Source organism: Haliotis cracherodii, unplaced genomic scaffold, assembly GCF_022045235.1.
Source record: "Haliotis cracherodii isolate W230 unplaced genomic scaffold, xgHalCrac1.p SCAF_1, whole genome shotgun sequence".
Classification (NCBI taxonomy): domain Eukaryota; kingdom Metazoa; phylum Mollusca; class Gastropoda; order Lepetellida; family Haliotidae; genus Haliotis; species Haliotis cracherodii.
The window spans coordinates 34,490,701-34,509,131 of record NW_027266264.1 but is presented as its reverse complement, the minus strand read 5'-3'; the positions used below and the strand labels follow the sequence as shown (position 1 = coordinate 34,509,131).

Genomic DNA, 18,431 nt, shown 5'->3' with positions numbered 1-18,431 from the left:
TGAGTTTGGTTTAACGCCACTTTTAACAACATTCCTATAGATCACGGCGTGTCAGCTTAATGTTGGAGAAAAGCCCGTAGTGATACAAGTCTCACTCGTTTACCACTTTGGGTATTTTAGAAGGAGAAAACATTAAAAGAGTTCCTTCCGCAACACGAAGTCCAACAGCCCTCAACACTTTTCAGAAAAATATGGCCGAGAAACATGTTTTGAAAGCAGACCCAGTGATCAGTTTATTGTATCTTTGGTGTACAGTTCAACCAGTATTTCGTCATATGACATATGACATTTGTCATCCTATTCCCAGAGGTGGGATATGGAGGATGCAATATGTTTTATATTGCGAGTGTATATACCCCTATTGGAAAACAACGAGGCCAAGTTAAAATATGAATGGTTAACATCGATGCAGCGCTACAATATCGCTGGTTCCGCCAGGTACACGTGATAAAATGAAAAAAACAACCTCACTGATACTCGTTTAATTGACCATTCGTTTTATCCAAAAATACAGTAAAACATTCAATCACTAATATCAGCAATACTCGGAGGTCACTCTTATTTCCGAAGAGATCAGATGACTCTAGGGTGTGATAGCCATCACCAATATTTTGCCTCTTACGCCCACTGGAATCTGTTTCGGCGGTCTATTGAGACAAGGTATTCTCTGGCGTTGACGTTTATATTAATATCATGTAGATTATTGCAAATTCTATCATGAATTTGGAATTTCGCGATTCAGGTCAATCAGTGGTTTCAAATCACAATAACAACCAAAAAGTTTCAAATCACAATATCCACCTCTGATTGCAATAGATGGCACACTGCACCTTCGGTCAAATTAAATGTAGCGCGGTTAGATCTACAGGTAACATTGCTTTACAATATAAACACAACGTGTCCCTCTCTCCTAAATAATCTACTGTGAGACGTTATATGTAGACATTATATCATGACAATACTATTGCTTTACAAGTAGTTGTGTCAATATTATCCCGACATTACCTCAACCATTGCGATGATATGCCAATTACTGTATTATCTATAATTGTCACTAATGAAGAATCTAAATATAATCAACTGTCTGAGGATTGTTTATACACCAAAAACCTGTCACTTCTTTCAGTAATCCCTAATCTTTCAATGCTTCCTTTTCCTCTTTTAGTTTCCATTTTTTAGTCTTGATTGCCACAAGACATGCAAGAAATGTAAACACGAACGAGGTCCCGCGTGCTCCCAAAACAACGCCATGGAGTTTGATCCGGAAGTCGGCCATATTGTAGAGTACGCATGCGCCCCTTTCGCCGCAGACTGAATCCCATATGAGGCAACTTGAATCAATGACTCGGCCAAATATTACAGGTGACAGCAACCATCCTGTAAAACAATTAACATGAGTTTACATATTATGTACATGTATTACATACATGTGTACATTAGAACTACCGTGAAATGTAAAGCTATCTGTGTGCCCTCACATGTTCTGTCACCATACGTGAAGAACCTGGTTAGAATATTTTTGGTCTTCAGCAACCCATTTCGTCGTTGGTTGATGCACGCATTGTATCACAATTGTGAGGATCGTTTACTCATGATGTTAGTTACTGGATTGTCTGGTCCAGACTCGATTATTTACAGACCGCCGTCCTGTGGATGGAAAATTGTCGAGCGTTAAAGAACAAAAAACAAAACCGAAACAGTACCTCTCAACGAGTGTTTGATCCGGAAGTCGACCATACTGTACAGTACGCATGCGCCCCTCTCGAGGCTTCGTTATCCAGTCCCAGATTATTTATATAATGTATATAGCTGTATATTGCTGATTGATTGCTGAAATATTGCTGACTTGGGCATAAAACAACACCCACTATCTCACTGATCACTGCTTACTGAACGTGTTATTACAGTCAGTATTCGCAATACAAATTGCAACAAGCAACATCATGACAATGTTTTATATGGCTTTTGAAGAGAGGTCAGGGTCTCTTTCAACAGCGCCACCTAAGCATTACGACCATCACAACTCTATGTTATTATATAGCAGCTATGCAACTCAGAGGTCTGAGATCGCTTTGTGAAATAGGGACCTGGTCCTATCTCTAGGCTCGGTTTTACACCATAAATGTGCTAGGTGTGAAGCCATGTCTCTCTGTATGAAGGGTAATCAACAACATTACTACGTGTAGTTCTACATCATAAAGTTTGAATCAGCAGGCATTAGCGTTTGGACATCTTGACAGCCAATTTGCCCGAGCCTGCTACCTCTTTAAGAGGCGTCATTAACGAGGGGCTGTACCAAGCAATGACGTTAAGACGGTCATCGAACTGTACCTACCAAACAATGACGTTAAGACGGTCATCGAGCTGTACTTACCAAACAATGATGCCAAGACAGTCATCGATCTGTACTTACCAAACAATGATGCCAAGACGGTCATCGAACTGTACCTACCAAACAATGATGCCAAGACGGCCATCGAGCTGTACCTACCAAACAATGATGCCAAGACAGTCATCGATCTGTACTTACCAAACAATGATGCCAAGACGGTCATCGAACTGTACCTACCAAACAATGATGCCAAGACGGTCATCAAGCTGTACCTACCAAACAATGACGCTAAGACAGTCATCGATCTGTACTTACCAAACAATGACGCTAAGACAGTCATCGAGCTGTACCTACCAAACAATGACGTTAAGACGGCCATCGATCTGTACCTACCAAACAATGACCCTAAATGGGTCATCGAGCTGTACCTACCAATCAATGACGCAAAGATGGTCATCGAGCTGTACCTTCCAAACAGTGACGTTAAGACGGTCATCGAGCTGTACCTACCAAACAATGACTTTAAGACGGTCATCGATATGTACTTACCAAACAATGACGCTAAGACGATCATCGAGCTGTACCTACCAAACAATGACGTTAAGACGATCATCGAGTTGTACCTACCAAACAATGACGCTAAGACGATAATCGAGCTGTACCTACCGAACAATGACGCTAAGATGTCATCGAGCTGTACCTACCAAACAATGACGTTAAGACGACCATCGAGCTGTACCTACCAAACAATGACGTTAAGACGGTCATCGATCTGTACCTACCAAACAATGACGCTAAGACGATCATCGATCTGTACCTACCAAACAATGACGCTAAGACGGTCATCGAGCTGTACCTACCAAACAATGACGCTAAGACGGTCATCACACCGATGGACAGCGACTTCTCTTCCTCAGTCACACATCTGTTGAGAATATATCAGAAAATCAATAAGTATCGAGTCTGAACCAGGTAAACCAGTGATGGATATAATGAGCAACGTTTCACGCCGTCGGGGTACGATGTCACCAAAATTATCGTAGTCTTGATCGCCGACTCTTACGACACGCATAGGTTGCTTGGGACCTCAGCTGACCCAGGAGGTCTACGGGGTATCAGCAACTGATATTTGAATAAGAAATTAATAAGTAAACGCAATTGTAGGGGCGGTGAGGTAGCCTAGTGGTTAAAGCGTTCGCTCTTCACACCGAGGACCCGGGTTCGATTCCCCACATCGGTACAATGTGTGAAGCTCATTTTTGGTGTCAGTATTCCAGCTATGTGTGTACATAATCAAATCCGGACCATACAATCCAGTGATTGATATATGCGAGAAACGATCCACGGCGTCGGGGTACGATGACACTCAATCAACCAAATCACCGAGCCTGACCACCCGATTCCCCCGACCCGATCCATTTACTCGCCTGCTGTGACCAGCACTGGTTCTAAAACAGAGTCCTCACGGGATTGTTTCGTTTCAGTGTCCTTTGAAGACGTTAAGTAGTAAAATCAGTCTCCGGTATCTGCCGAAATAGATTCCACTGAACGTAAAGAGCCAAAATACTGATTATGAATAGATCGACGAAAATCAATAATGACACCAGGTGTTCGCGAAAAGAGTACGAAAAAAATCAATTATCAAAAGATGATGATTCAGGACCAACGGGGTTTCAAAGCATATCAAAATCAAATGGAAAGGTTAAATATAGTAGTTTCTTATATTTTTCATAAATAGAATTGAACGCCTTAGCTCACCTGATCTCAGATATTATCTTGGGCATGATGGCCATAGTTGACAGCAGGAAGGACATACCGATGGAGATGAAGTATGGGTAAGCTAAGGGGCAGTTGTACTCACAAGACCCCGCTGTCGCCTCACCCCCGGGGATGCACGTGCAGTTCGTGTACATCTACGCAACAAGAGACACACCCTACCCATGAAGAAAGACTATCGATATTTGCCGCGCGCTTTGAATGTTACAATCACTGTTTATCAATACAAAATGGTTCAACGTCCAAGAAACCGTCAAAACATATTTTTCTTATTTAGTAAAATAAAAGAAGTAATATGCGATTTCTTTTTATATATACTCTCAGAAACATGCTATTATCAATGATATTATCTTGGGATAGGGGGTAGAGTGTGCTTGGAATTTATCCCAGACTGGGATTTCATCGAATATAATAAATTTCCCCCAGAAAATTCTTACAAGAATAATTATGCTTCAGACTGTTGGGAATTTTATAAAGAAAATATGTTGTCCCAGCTAGGTATTTTATAAAAGATAATACATTGTTCTAGAAATTTCTTGTAAAAAAAGTTATGCTTCAGAGTAAATTCTGCTTGCATTGATGCAAGATGAGTTTTAGAAATAAAAAAGATGGGCTCATAGTTTTAATTATAAACTTATTATTTTGCAGCTGCAGCTGAAAAAATATCTCGTCTCCATATCAAATCCCAGCCCCTTACCTCCACCACCCTTCCCCCGACCCCCGAATATCAAATGGTAAGCCCTTTAGTATCCATCATTTTAGGTATACTGCTGTACCCCTTTTTCGTGGTAACCGCATCCAGCATGACAAGGAGAAAAGTAGTTCCGGCTGTCCGACCCACACACAGGGAAGTACTCAAGGTCATTGCACGGACATCCGGCGGGACAAGTGTTCGCTGCTGATCTAAGAAATAAAACGAGCAAGACACTACATCATACAGTCAACAATGTTTCGAATATTAGAATCACGCAAATGACGAAATGACACGACAGGTTGAAAACTTTTAAAGTGATTGTATAGACGGACGTAAAAATATTCAATTTGGTCTTTTCTTACGAATCTGGTTCAGTATAAAACCTTTAAAATTGTACATGGTGTCAGAAAGGCTTTGATCTATTTACCCCGGCGTGTTGAGAATTTCTGGTTGTTCACATCCAAATACAAAGCCAAGACCATAAAACACCACGACTCCAAAATACAAAATGGCGGTGACCTTGAGGGCAACCATCGGCCCCATCTTGAACCTCTTTGTCAACCAACCTCCAACAAATGTCCCAACAGTGGCTGTCGACAGGCCGAGACCAGCTTGAACATTAAAATGAAAGTTTCATGAAGTATTTGATTTCTCCTGACAGAGGTAAACAGAAACCCGCAGTAAAGGTCGCACCCCAACCCTAACTCTACCTTGATAGATGATTCGTTACTCGTAGGACAGCACATGTTACACGTTTCAACATGGTAAGAATATCAATATACCTAAAATTGTCACCTTAAAAAATGTTCCATCTGTGCTATTGTGCTAGGATGACGAGGACATAAAGGCTGCCACAGAAGCGTGGTTTGAGGGCTAATCTGCGGATTTCTATAAAAGTGGTATTAAAAGCTTGAAGGAAAAATAGAATAGGTGTATTGAGGTGAATGGAGAATATATTGAAAAATAAAAGTGTAAAAGATATTCTGCGACTTGGTCGTATATTAAAGTTGCAAAATTTATTGAACGCCCCTCGTACGGTGTAATACTAGTATAGCTATATAGCTCAAATGAACGGAACCGCAGTCAAATGAGCCGTTTTCTGAATGAAAAAACACTCACGTGCACGTTTGAATATATCATCCAAAATAGCCCTACAAGTAACAATATCCAAATAAATATCACATTTATGTTATATTCATATACTGCGCTGTTGAACTTACAATCTACAATTTTCCACATTTTTTAAACAAACGCATGTTGTTAAATTAATTTAAATACTCGGGTTCATATTGATCGACGAACTGACATCCTGCCCATTCTGATTGGCTTGCGTCGTTTCGACGCATGACGGCCTTCGAGAGGGGGACGAGCCTCGTTGGAGGTTATGGAAACACGCGAGTCGTGACGAATGCATCAAAACTGTGCGAAACGATATTTCTAAGAATTGTTCTATTTAACTGAATTAAAGTAGGACTTACCCATGATGAGATTTGCTTTCCATGCTTCAAGGCCAAACTGGTTCTCGATGTATTTTGGCATGAAGGAGTGCAACCCTCCGACACCGAAGATGAGACTTATTGTAGCGCAAAGCAGCAGCATGAATATAGGATTGGACAAGATGCTTCTCAGTAAACGGAAATAAGCTGGAAGGATTATGAAAGAGTATGTCAGACGGAAAGATCGAAAAAGCGGGCATTATTTTCACGAATACACGCTTTTTTGGGTCTTTCTACAAGGCGGAAAGCTTTCCAAATTACTGATGCGGCGTAAAACAATATTTATTCATTCGAGGTATATCTAATATTGAAATGATAATGAAATAATTCATCAGTAATGGTGAAACATGAGCAACCTGCTGCACGTGCACTCCGTGGCATCCCGCCACACATTCGCCATGTGCATACTTTGGGTTTGGTTTGGTTTGTTTGTTGTTTAACGCCACACTCAGCAATATTCCAGCTATATGACGGCGCTCTGTAAATAATCGAGTCTGGACCAGACAATCCAGGGATTGATATCATGAGCATCAATCCGCGCAATTGGAATACGATGACATTCATCAACCAAATCAGCGAGCCTGACAACCCGATCCCGTTAGTCGCCTCTATCAACACGCATAGTCGGCATATATTGTCGCCAATCGTGACATTTTAACGTCGGCGACGATATGTGCCGTGGTTGCAGTGATTTGAAAGACCATAGATAGATTTTTAGATGACACCATGATGAAGATGCTTTCCATTATCTCTTCATTGGATGTAATTGTTACTTCTATAGGAATGGATATTATCTGTTTTATATGGAAATATAAATTTAATTGAAGATGTTCACCTCCGACCAGAAACCATAACAGTTTTATCAACATGAGCATCGATCCACGCAATTGGGATACGATGACATGCATCAACCAAGTCAGCGAGCCTGACCACCCGATCCCGTTAGTCGCCTCTTACGACAAGCATAGTCGCCTTTTATATCAAGCAGAGGTTGCTGAAGACCAATTCTACCCTTGAATGTTCACGGGTCGCAAACTTTTGGAATGATACAACACTTTTTCCATGTAGGGGTGTTTGGTTGTTAAAGATACAGTATTACCTGGACCAGTACTCACTTAGAACAAAATAATTTTCCGACTATGAATGTTGTAAGGAACTCCTGATTTGGGGCCAAACTTGTTTTTAATAACATGTAAGTATTGCGTTCAAAACTAATCACTTAAACATACACGCACAATTAATTTGAACTCAAAATTTCTAGATAATTCTTTCGAAATTATTTCATGGCAAATGGTGGTAGATGATCTTGTTTAACGAATCGGGTGCAATACAGCTATTTTGGTCCGTTGGCGAATATGTCCGACAGCACCGTCAACGCATCGTAACTTTTCGAAAATAATCTTTGCAATGAATTCTATCTTATTTTATTATCAAGATTATCAAGAGTCATCAATATTCATCAACTTATTACTTTTGATTTCTTCCATGGCTTGAAACCTTTTTATGTCTCCATGAACGACTTCTGTTGTCTTGCGCACTGCCTCTTCTCGAGTGGGAGCTCCTCGGAGTCTGCGCGGGAAGAGGAACACTGGGAAGGCAACAACAATGGCGGCCGCTCCGAACACGATGTATCCCAACCACCAGGCTCCCACCCATTTTGGATGCCGGGGATGAAGGTCAGTTGCTGATTTAGAGTGAGCGAAGGAATTGGTAAACCAGTGAATGGGAAGTGGTGAATGCAAATAAATGAACAGATTCCAAGCATCCATGCACATGTTTTGAAATATTCTTTTTGAAGATGCTAGAATTGGTATATCATCAATAACTTTATGGTTATATTTTCCCGTTCTCTTTATCAGAGATGTATATTTTAGTGCTGCTGCTTATGAAAGGTGGTATTTCCCCCCGGCTATCGAAATAGCCAACCATTTCGAAGAACGAATACTTAATGCCTTGACACAACCAAACTTACCCTCGAGTGTAACGTATAGTCTTGAGAACAGACTCCCAAGAGAATAGGAGAGCACGGGTCCCAAGATGGCGATGGTGATGATGATCCCTGAACAAACATATTGGAATGAAGCGGACAAAAATACAAACAGACATATTATTGGTTACTTCAGCAAGTTCGAATCCATTTTGAGTGCGTTGTGTTCAGCGCATCCTCGAGATTCCAGGGCACCATATTCTCATTTTATTATGACAAATACCCTGGACCGATCCACTAATATATTTTGTTTAGTAAGTGACGTCACCATCTCCATGTGCCCTATCAGTAAGTATGCACCTATTGTCTCTCGGTCGTCAGTCAAATTTAATTAACTTAAAACGGATATATGGGAAAACGGGGTCCAGGGTACTTTTTAAGATAGAATGGAGATGTAACACACTGGACAATCGAGGATGGGGTTAACGCCGTTTTGAAAATATTCCGGTAACATCACGACGTGTCAGCTTGATGTGAGAGGAAGACACGGAATTATGTAAATCTTACCACCAAAACCAAGACTCATTATCATTGTTTGTTCTTGAACGCCGCACTCAGCAATATTCCAGCTGTATGACGGCGGTCTGTAAATTATCGAGACTGGGGCAGACAATCCGACTGTACACAGTCCGCCGAATTGTTCACGAACATTAAAAAGGCAGCCTAGAGGAGATAATTAGTTCTTTCAAATAGCTCATTCATTTCCTGCATTTCAATTTCGATTGTTTATGATGATAATATCATACTTTTAATAACATGTTATCAAATATATACTGATGTATATGTACTAAAGTACCACTATGGAGAAAACACAAGGTTTGTCCATGAACTAATATTAGTATTGTTGACACTTAAATGGAACGTTACTTTACCGACATAGTAGCCCGTTTTGGTCCTGACAACATTGTCGTCAACATAGGTAACTAGGAAGGGGTGCCTTGGTGCTTTGGCGATTCCTTGAACAATCATCCCTACAGCTATAATGGCCACAGCTGCTGTAGCGTGGTCGCGGGGTTTGGAACCTCCTGTTTCATTTGAATCACACAAATCGTTTCCTGACTGGTTAGATTTTACACACAACTGACCAATGAAATTATTTCTCATGGCAGTGTTATTCTCTGATTGGCTTTCGCCAATGTTTTGCTCCACACCATACAGAAAATGAGGCAAACTGCAAACGATACCGGAAATGCCAAACAGGACGGTAAAGACAGCCAGGAAGCGGGGTATATGTACCCGTGGAGCAAAATAGCTGATAAAGATTCCAACGGTGATGTACCCAATGTCGTTACTTGCCATCAGGAACCCCGTCTCGGAACTGCTCAGCCCGAATTGTTTCTCTAAAGTGGTGACCTGTGAGTTTACGTAGGTACTCAACGTCGACGTCAATAGGACAGTGATTGATATGGTTCCCGTGAAAACGTTTATGTTGGCCAATCGCTGGAGGCATGTCGGGCGAGTTCCACCATCGCCATATGACGCCAATTCCGGCTGTTCGTTATTGTCGACGTCATTTCCGGTGTTATCGTCTTCGTGGTTTATTACCAGTGTTTCCTTTGCAGGGTCCCCCTGTTCCATGTTTGGATGGTGAATGTTGTTAATTTTACACCCAATGGAATCTACTCGGCAGATAATCCAGACTGATTAATCTCTGGCGTTGACGTTTACACACCAGCCTGAAATTATAAAAGACGGATATAGTTAATTAGTGAAGCTTAGCCCATGCATATGGGTATCAGATTTTGAATTCATCTTACGAACAGACATTATTCTTCAATCGATGCCCGGTTTTGTAATAGGAGCATTCCTTGGTTATTTGTTACTTGCATCGTCGTTCCTTTTTGCTTATTTGTTTTCAATACTGTGGCCATATATAACCACAAAATTGAAACCCTTGGGGAGAACAGTGAGTGAGTGAATTGGGTTTAACCCTAACATTTTCCCACATATATCACGATGTGTGGGCAAAATTATGAGGTCAGAGACGTTTGCCACTTTGGTGAAACCCAATCGTAGTTGTGTTGGCCCATGAGCACGGGTATGGTGCTGACAAACCGAGACAGTTCATCGAGGCGAACCGGGATGAGCATAGGGTTCTGGCGTACCCAAGGGACGCAACCCTGCACAGCGAATTGGGGCTCCTTACCTCCCCACCCTTATGATAGTTGTAATCGAGATACATCGCTAGATCATGACCTGTTACTGAGCATGTTAAACGAGTTAAAAGTTTAAAATATATTTTGAGAACTTTAATTTAACTGAGTTTAAATAAGGATATAATGTAACAACGACAGAAACTCACCCGCTAAGGTCCTAAGCAGGGGGATGTTGTGACATGCCACGTGTCCCAGTCTCCGGCTGTGACAGCGCATGTCATCACGACCTGTCAAGGTCTTTGGTAATGTTGTATACCTTGAGATAGTCATGCTGCTCAAATTAGCGCGATTCGTATTGAGGAACGTTCCAGTACGATCCTGATGGTAGGCCACGGGGGCTTGTAACGCAAAAAAATAAATAAAAATAGCAGCTACTAGGTGTATGGTCCCACCAGTATCAGGACTATAATTCTCCTTTTCTTAGTAATATAAAATCATTATACCATCAGGTTTATGTGTCGCGGAAAGAATGACGATGGGCCTGTTAACAGGTGCCATGGTTTCAGAGTGTTTTGGCGCCTGGTGTTTGTGTAGTCGATTTAATAAACAAATGAAAGTCATTCCCTGAATATATATCCGCACCATTAGTGTTGTCAAACCGTGTCATGACATGGCAAGTTTTTATCAACACGAGAATGGGCTACAGTCTAAAGATTTCCTACTGTAGATGTGACCAGGCATAGGCATACTAAATAGTCACTCCGAAGGTGTTCATCTGATCTTTCACGAATGTCCCCACTGTGCTACTTTAACGTCAAATTTATTCCACCGCACGTTAACTCTGGTTGCGTTCGTGATCCAACTAAATAATAGTGTGTTGTTTGTTCCAGATCTCAGCTATCAATATGATGACTTTACACCTGAACACCAAAATACTCACAACATGTACCTACGGCAATACGTGGGACGGGTACTGCATTACAGAAGTTCGAATTATTCGGATCCACTCGGTTTATTCCGTCACCTACATAATACCTCGGGAAGCAATGGAGTAGTCATACTTGATTTCAATGTAAACCTAATATCTAAACGAATATGGGTAATAATATATCAGTAATATTCTATGGTTGATTTGATTGATGGATTTGTTTCTCAGCACACCAATCCTCTAAGCGCCATCTCCAACCAAACAAGTGCCCGGTAGGGCAGGAAATGCTTACACTTTTCGGGAACACCTCGTGTCATGACTGATTTTCAGTGATTCATTCATATAATTTTCACCACCACTTTGAATCTGTTTCAGCGGCTTTGACGATTTATATAGCAGGGCCATCATGCTTATGTCAGCATCACTACATTAAACCCATTCTGACAGTATGACATGACTTCAACGTTCCATTGGTCAACCTTCCCATTATGTGGAGCACTATTCCAGCATCTTACCTTTGGTACTTTTGAGGTACAATCGAGCATGCTCTTTCTTACCCAATCATTCAAGTTGAAGTTGGATTACAACATTCAAGGCCGTAGTAAGGTTTTCAAAAGATTTTTTATGAAGACACGTGGGGTTCATTTCCAAATTTGACGCATCGGTGATCAAAATGATGTCCGATGCAATTCCCTTTTTGGAGTGTACCATAATTTAACTGTGTTTATTCAGGTGAACATTTGACTTGCCTTTGCAAGTGTTTGTTTCGAGTACCAACGTTGAGACGGGATACGTTCACCTCTTCGCGAACATCACTGATTGATAGTGATTCGTAAACCCATACTTATTATGAAGTTGGAATCAGACAACGGATATTTCGTATGATTTATGATTATTATGATTATGATGATTATTATTGAAAATCACATTTCAGGTAGGGTAAAAATGTAAGAAATATACTGCACTCCATACATACCCTAATACAAGATGGTTGTAAACTGAATCATGTGTGTGAACTGTACAGGTTAATTTGAAAATGGCTCTCATGGGAGTCACCTTAGATATAGAGAATCTCACCCAAGTGTCTTTTGATATCAAATATATCAACACGAGTTGATAAAAGTGGAAATAATCCGAGGCTTGCCGAGGATATTTGCCACTTTTATCAACGAGTGTTGATATATTTGATATCAAAAGACACGAGGATGAGATTTTATTTATCATCCAACATCATTCTTTCAACTTTTTCAATTTGTAGACAGTAATTAGCAGTGTCTTCAGTGTAAAAAGTACTGCTAACAGCTTCAGTAGCAGAGCCATCAGTGATGTCATTTGATTGTGACGTCATGGTAACCAGTGACGTCACAATGGTCTGCAAAGCATTGTGATGTAATTTCATTGCAGCGATATCTACAGTGTAGATATCGCTTGATCTCATCCAAGCGATATCTCCTGTGGGAGCCAGTTTTGTATGATAAATGTTATTTTCATATGGTCTAAATATTTTATAGACCGAATGCGTGGTCTAGTGGTAGAACATTCGCCCGGAGAGCGGAAAGTCCAGGATTTGTCCCCCAGCCGCGTCATACCAATAGACGTTAAAAGAAGGTAAATGTTGTTACCCTGCCTGGTGCTCGACATTAGGGGCTGAAGTATGGGTTGGTCGACTCGGAGTCAGTATACTGTGTCTGAGTGGGGTATTCATTTTAAACTGCGGCATGGTATCTCAGTGGGCTAGTACCATAAAATCGGCATCAGTCCGGACTATTACAAACGCTATATAAATGCAATAATCTCGGATGCGACGCAGAAGAAGTTATAATTTGGTATCAAAGGCCGTATGGCCAAGGGTACAATACATGAGATATACTTTTGAAAATGGACAGGTGGGACAAGTGTCATACTATCTCAAAACAATATGTATGATACGAGGGGTGTTCATTAAAGATTTCCCCTGAACCATTTAGGGTTATCATATTTGGTTGAAATTTCACATGTGTAATGATACATGTATCTATGGGTTATGTCTGAATTTGCAGCACCGAACTATTAATCTTACCACTTTTACAGGTGTTATGATCGAGTAGGGTGTGACAATGGAGCCAGTACATTATGCAGGCAGATTTCTTTTCAAATACGTGTATATTGCAATGTTTTTAATTAGCTTAACACTTTTTGTTGCTACTAGTTAAAACATTGCTCGTGATGGATACTTTGTAATAGTGGCTTGGGATGTAAAACTTTCTGTTTTCCACATAAAATGGACAAACTAACAGGAAATGGTATTCATCTTCAATTATATCATGTTTACATTTCTGGCACTGAAGTAAATCAGTATTGACTTTGTCATTGTAACGAAAGTGTTGTATACCCAACTTATGGTTCAAACACCGGAATTTATATGATATGCGGATAAGATTTTTGTTGGGACATAACTCCAAGATATATTTCTCTGGTTCGAGTACAGACTTATATGTAGAATAATGGTTTAGAAATGATGAAGAAATAATTTTAGCATGCCAATTCTGAATCTCTATGTCTTCACATCTTTGCTTAAAACATTGTATAAAATTTGATATGCTGCCACACTCCTGTGCGATCCAAACATACGTAAATCCAGTTTAACACATACGTAGATTCCACCTACTTCGCCTGGTACAACATTGGTTGATACTTTTTTATCAATACATAAATATCGTTTAAAGTAAAAACTCTGATTTTTTTCAATATTTGCACGAGAAGTGTAACCCTTAATTTCCAAACCATATAACAATATGGAAGCTATTTTACTGTCGAATATTGCAGATGCTACCTTTAGAGAAATGTTTGGATAATCTTTTAATGAGGTAATACTAGGAAACGAAACCTTTCTGGCTTTCTAGTGCTAATTTTCACACGCTTTTGACCAAATTAATCTTGATGTGAAGACAATACCTAGATATATATAGCTGGATACTACTTTCATATGTTCATCATCATAGGTGACTGTTTCTCTATTTCTTAGGTACATGACTTCTCCAGGTTAACTTCTAGGCCCCATTTGTTACAATAACCTTTTAACACATCAATGTTTTTTTTGTAGGCCTATTACTGTGTCATCAATCAATGTTGCGTCATCTCGTATCGTTTAGTCCATCTCTGACAAAAACACCTCTCAATCCACATTTCATCATTTCATCTACAAGATCATTTATAAAAAATATAAATAAAACAGGACTCAACATACATCCGTGGCCTATTCCACATGATGTAAATATTTCAGTTTTCGAACTTCCGATTCTAACACAAGCTGAGATCTTGTCATACACAGTTTTTGTAAGAAATGTGTTTTGAAACCTGAACAGTTTTAAGTCTGAAATTGAGTCTAAATGTATCCCTGTTACAAATATGAATTGAAGCTGATGAATTGTAGACTTGTGTTCCTAACCTACTGTAGGTTTAACACATAATGAGAAGTCAAACTGTGATTTTTCACCCATGAAGTCCCTTATCACCCGGTTGGTCACATTTATTGAGATACTGTTCAAAGATTGTCTCCACTCATCAATGCAGAATCCATGTTTTCGGTGTTGATATGTAGTCCATGTCTAAACCAAATCCTCTGGGCTGTTGCCAAAGCCAATTTTAATGTTTCTATCATTCAGTATTATTAACTAGTCGCAAAAATTCTTTATACAAGTTCATTTATTTCTCCTTCATGTTGTTGTTTACACGAACGCATCGGACATATTAAGCATGGTAAAACGTAACATCAACTTTCAAACATAGTGAGTGAGTTGGGTTTAACGCTGCCTTTAACAGTCTTCCAGTTATATCGCGGCGTGTCACCTTAATGTGGGAGGAAAGCCCGAAGTGGTGCAGGTCTCAGCCGTTTACCATTTCGTTTACCCAGGAGCACGGGTATAGTGCTGACAAACCTAGAAACATAATCGGGGCGAACCGGGACTCGAACCCACAATCATAGGTTTCTGGCGTGCAAAAGGAACGCAACTCTGCACAGCGAATCGCAGGGCCTTAGACGACTGGGCCATCCGTGCCCCACCTCCCCCCATCCACCCCCCTCTTAAAAAAAATACTGTATACTTGTTTGATACATCACATAAGAAATATGGCACTCTGACTGTCCAATCCCAAGTGCTTATTGTACAAGGCAACACATGACTTCAACCACTGCATGCAATAAGGACCTTTAGGTCAGTGATATCTCATATCCTAGGCCTACTCTCACGAGTGATGGGTTTATATGTATTTGACTGACAGATAAGACCACTGCAATGGCGTTTACAGCTTAGCCACGTGTGTCGAAAGTAGTATGTAAACGCTCAGAAACTATCAATATAAACCATAAAAGTATCAATTGTAACCATAATAATATCAATATTAATTATAAAAGTACCAAGGTAAACCATAGAATAAATATATACCATAGAAGTATCAATATAAACCATAGAAGTATCAATATAAACCATAGAAGTGTCAATAGTATCCATAATAATATCAATATTAATCATAAAAGTCCCAAGGTAAACCATAGAAGTATCAATATAAACCATAGAAGTATCAATATAAACCATAGAATTATCAATATAAACCATAGAAGTGTCAATAGTATCCATAATAATATCCATATTAATCATAAAAGTCCAAAGATAAACCATAGAAGTATCAATATAAACCATAGAAGTATCAATATAAACCATAGAAGTATCAATATAAACCATAGAAGTGTCAATAGTATCCATAATGATATCCATATTAATCATAAAAGTACCAAGGTAAACCATAGAAGTATCAATATAAACCATAGAAGTATCAATATAAAGCATAGAAGTATCAATATAAACCATAGAAGTGTCAATAGTATCCATAATAATATCTATATTAATCATAAAAGTACCAAGGTAAACCATAGAAGTATCTATATATACCATAGAAGTATCAACATAAACCATAGAAGTATCAACATAAACCATAAAGTATCAATATAAACCATAATAGTACCAAGGTAAACCATAAGTATCAATATAAACCATAGAAGTATCAATATAAACCTTAGAAGTATCAATATAAACCCTAAATCATCAACCTTCCATAGCAATAAATTTGCGATATGTGTTCTTGATTCTCAGTGCTGATGAATACGTTGAAGACAGAAACATAAAGTCACATTCCAGAATTCCAGCAATATACTCTGACGTAAATACATTGTCCATTTCGTCACAATCTGTACCATGATTTCATTGAACGCAATTTGATTTCAAGGGGTGGTGTTTTATTTTGTGTTTCATATAACGACAACAGGAACCCGAGAATTGTGTGTTACTAGAGCTACCCAAACTATGTGTTGGCCTCAAGATGCAGGCATAAAATAATACTGATTGTGTCCCTCGTGATGAAGTCACTTCCATACTCGCGGCTGGTAGAGTTGCGTCCCTTTGTGTGATAAAACACTATTTCATGTCTATTTATGTCTGGCAGTAAATCTTCACCTTTCTTCACAATTAACTGAAATGCGGACTATAAATACTTAACTTATGTTTTGTTGCATGTAAAGCCGAATTTAGTTAACATGCAAACATGAGATTTACGCGTAACACTGGGTATTAGGTCTGAACACCGGCAGGAAGACCACACACACACACACACACACACACACACACACACACACACACACACACACACACACACACACACACACACACACACACACACACTGTTGTGACTGAACACCACTAGGATGACCACACACACACTGCAGTATATAAACGCCGGCAGGATGACCACACACACACTGATGTGTATGAACGCTGTCAGGATGGGCACACACACATTGCTGTGTCTGAGTATCGACAGGATGACCCCACACACACACACACACACACACACACACACACACACACACACACACACACACACACACACACACACACACACACACACATACACACACACACACACACACACACACACTGCAGTATATGAACGCCGACATGATGAACACACACACACTGCAGTATATGAACGCCGACATGATGACCACAAACACATTGCAGTATATGAACGCCGACATGATGACCACACACACACTGCAGTATATGAACGCCGACATGATGAACACACACACATTGCAGTATATGAACGCCGACATGATGAACACACACACATTGCAGTATATGAACGCCGACATGATGACCACAAACACATTGCAGTATATGAACGCCGACATGATGACCACACACACACTGATGTGTATGAACGCTGTCAGGACGACCACACATACACTGCTTTGTTTGAGCACCGACAGGATGACCACACACAAACTGCAGTATATGAACGCCGGCAGGATGACCACACACACACTGATGTGTATGAACGCTGTCAGGATGACCACACATACACTGCTGTGTCTGAGCACCGACAGGATGACCACACACACACTGCAGTATATGAACGCCGACATGATGACCACACACACACTGCTATGTATGAACACCGACAGGATGACCACACACACACTGATGTGTATGAACGCTGTCAGGATGACCACACACACACTGCTGTGTCTGAGTACTGACAGGATGACCACATACACACTGCTGTGTCTGAACGCCGGCAGGACGACTACACACACACTGCTGTGTATGAACACCGGCAGGATGACCACATACAGACGGCTGTGTCTGAACACCGGCAGGATGACCACATACAGACTGCTGTGTCTGATTGCCGGCAAGATGACCACACACACACACACTGCAGAGTATGAACGCCGGCAGGATGACCACACACTGCTGTGTATGTGGATGTGCTGTGGACCGACAGAATGATCACGAGCAGTGCTAGATCTGATCATTGCGGCAGGATGATCACCAATAGCGCTTGATCTGAACAACAACAGGATGATCAGGAACATTGCACGATCTTCACATCGCTAGGATGGCCATGCACATTTCTAGATTTGACCACCGAAAAGATGACCACGACAGGATGAAAACGAGCATTACTGGGCCTGATATAATCAGTCCCCAATTAAAAACGTCGTGTTGGATTTCTTTCCGGCAGTTTTACTACTAAGTTACTGCTCACATAAAACCTTGAATATACGTTCAGGCTGCCTCCTGC

The 18,431-nt window shown here is 40.4% G+C and overlaps 1 protein-coding gene across 1 annotated transcript; it reads right to left on the bottom strand.

The window, feature by feature from the left end:
• Positions 1–1,132: 1,132 nt before the first annotated feature.
• LOC139463880 (solute carrier organic anion transporter family member 2A1-like) lies at positions 1,133–9,863 on the bottom strand. The gene is made up of 9 exons (XM_071245294.1): positions 9,158–9,863; positions 8,271–8,357; positions 7,770–7,982; positions 6,281–6,445; positions 5,230–5,413; positions 4,885–5,011; positions 4,091–4,245; positions 3,193–3,257; positions 1,133–1,377 (listed from the first exon to the last, which is right to left on the bottom strand). The coding sequence occupies exons 1-9, from the start codon at positions 9,861–9,863 to the stop codon at positions 1,133–1,135; spliced, it is 1,947 nt and encodes a 648-aa protein (XP_071101395.1).
• Positions 9,864–18,431: the final 8,568 nt, after the last annotated feature.

Bases quoted from the DNA above. Each gene is read 5' to 3' on its own strand.
- LOC139463880 (XM_071245294.1), bottom strand. From the start codon at position 9,863: ATGGAACAGGGGGACCCTGCAAAGGAAACACTGGTAATAAACCACGAA. The intron at 7,983-8,270 runs GTAAGTTTGGTT...ACTCTAAATCAG, and splicing joins ACTATACGTTACACTCGAGG to CAACTGACCTTCATCCCCGG. The intron at 3,258-4,090 runs GTGAGCTAAGGC...TATTCTCAACAG, and splicing joins AAGATAATATCTGAGATCAG to ATGTGTGACTGAGGAAGAGA.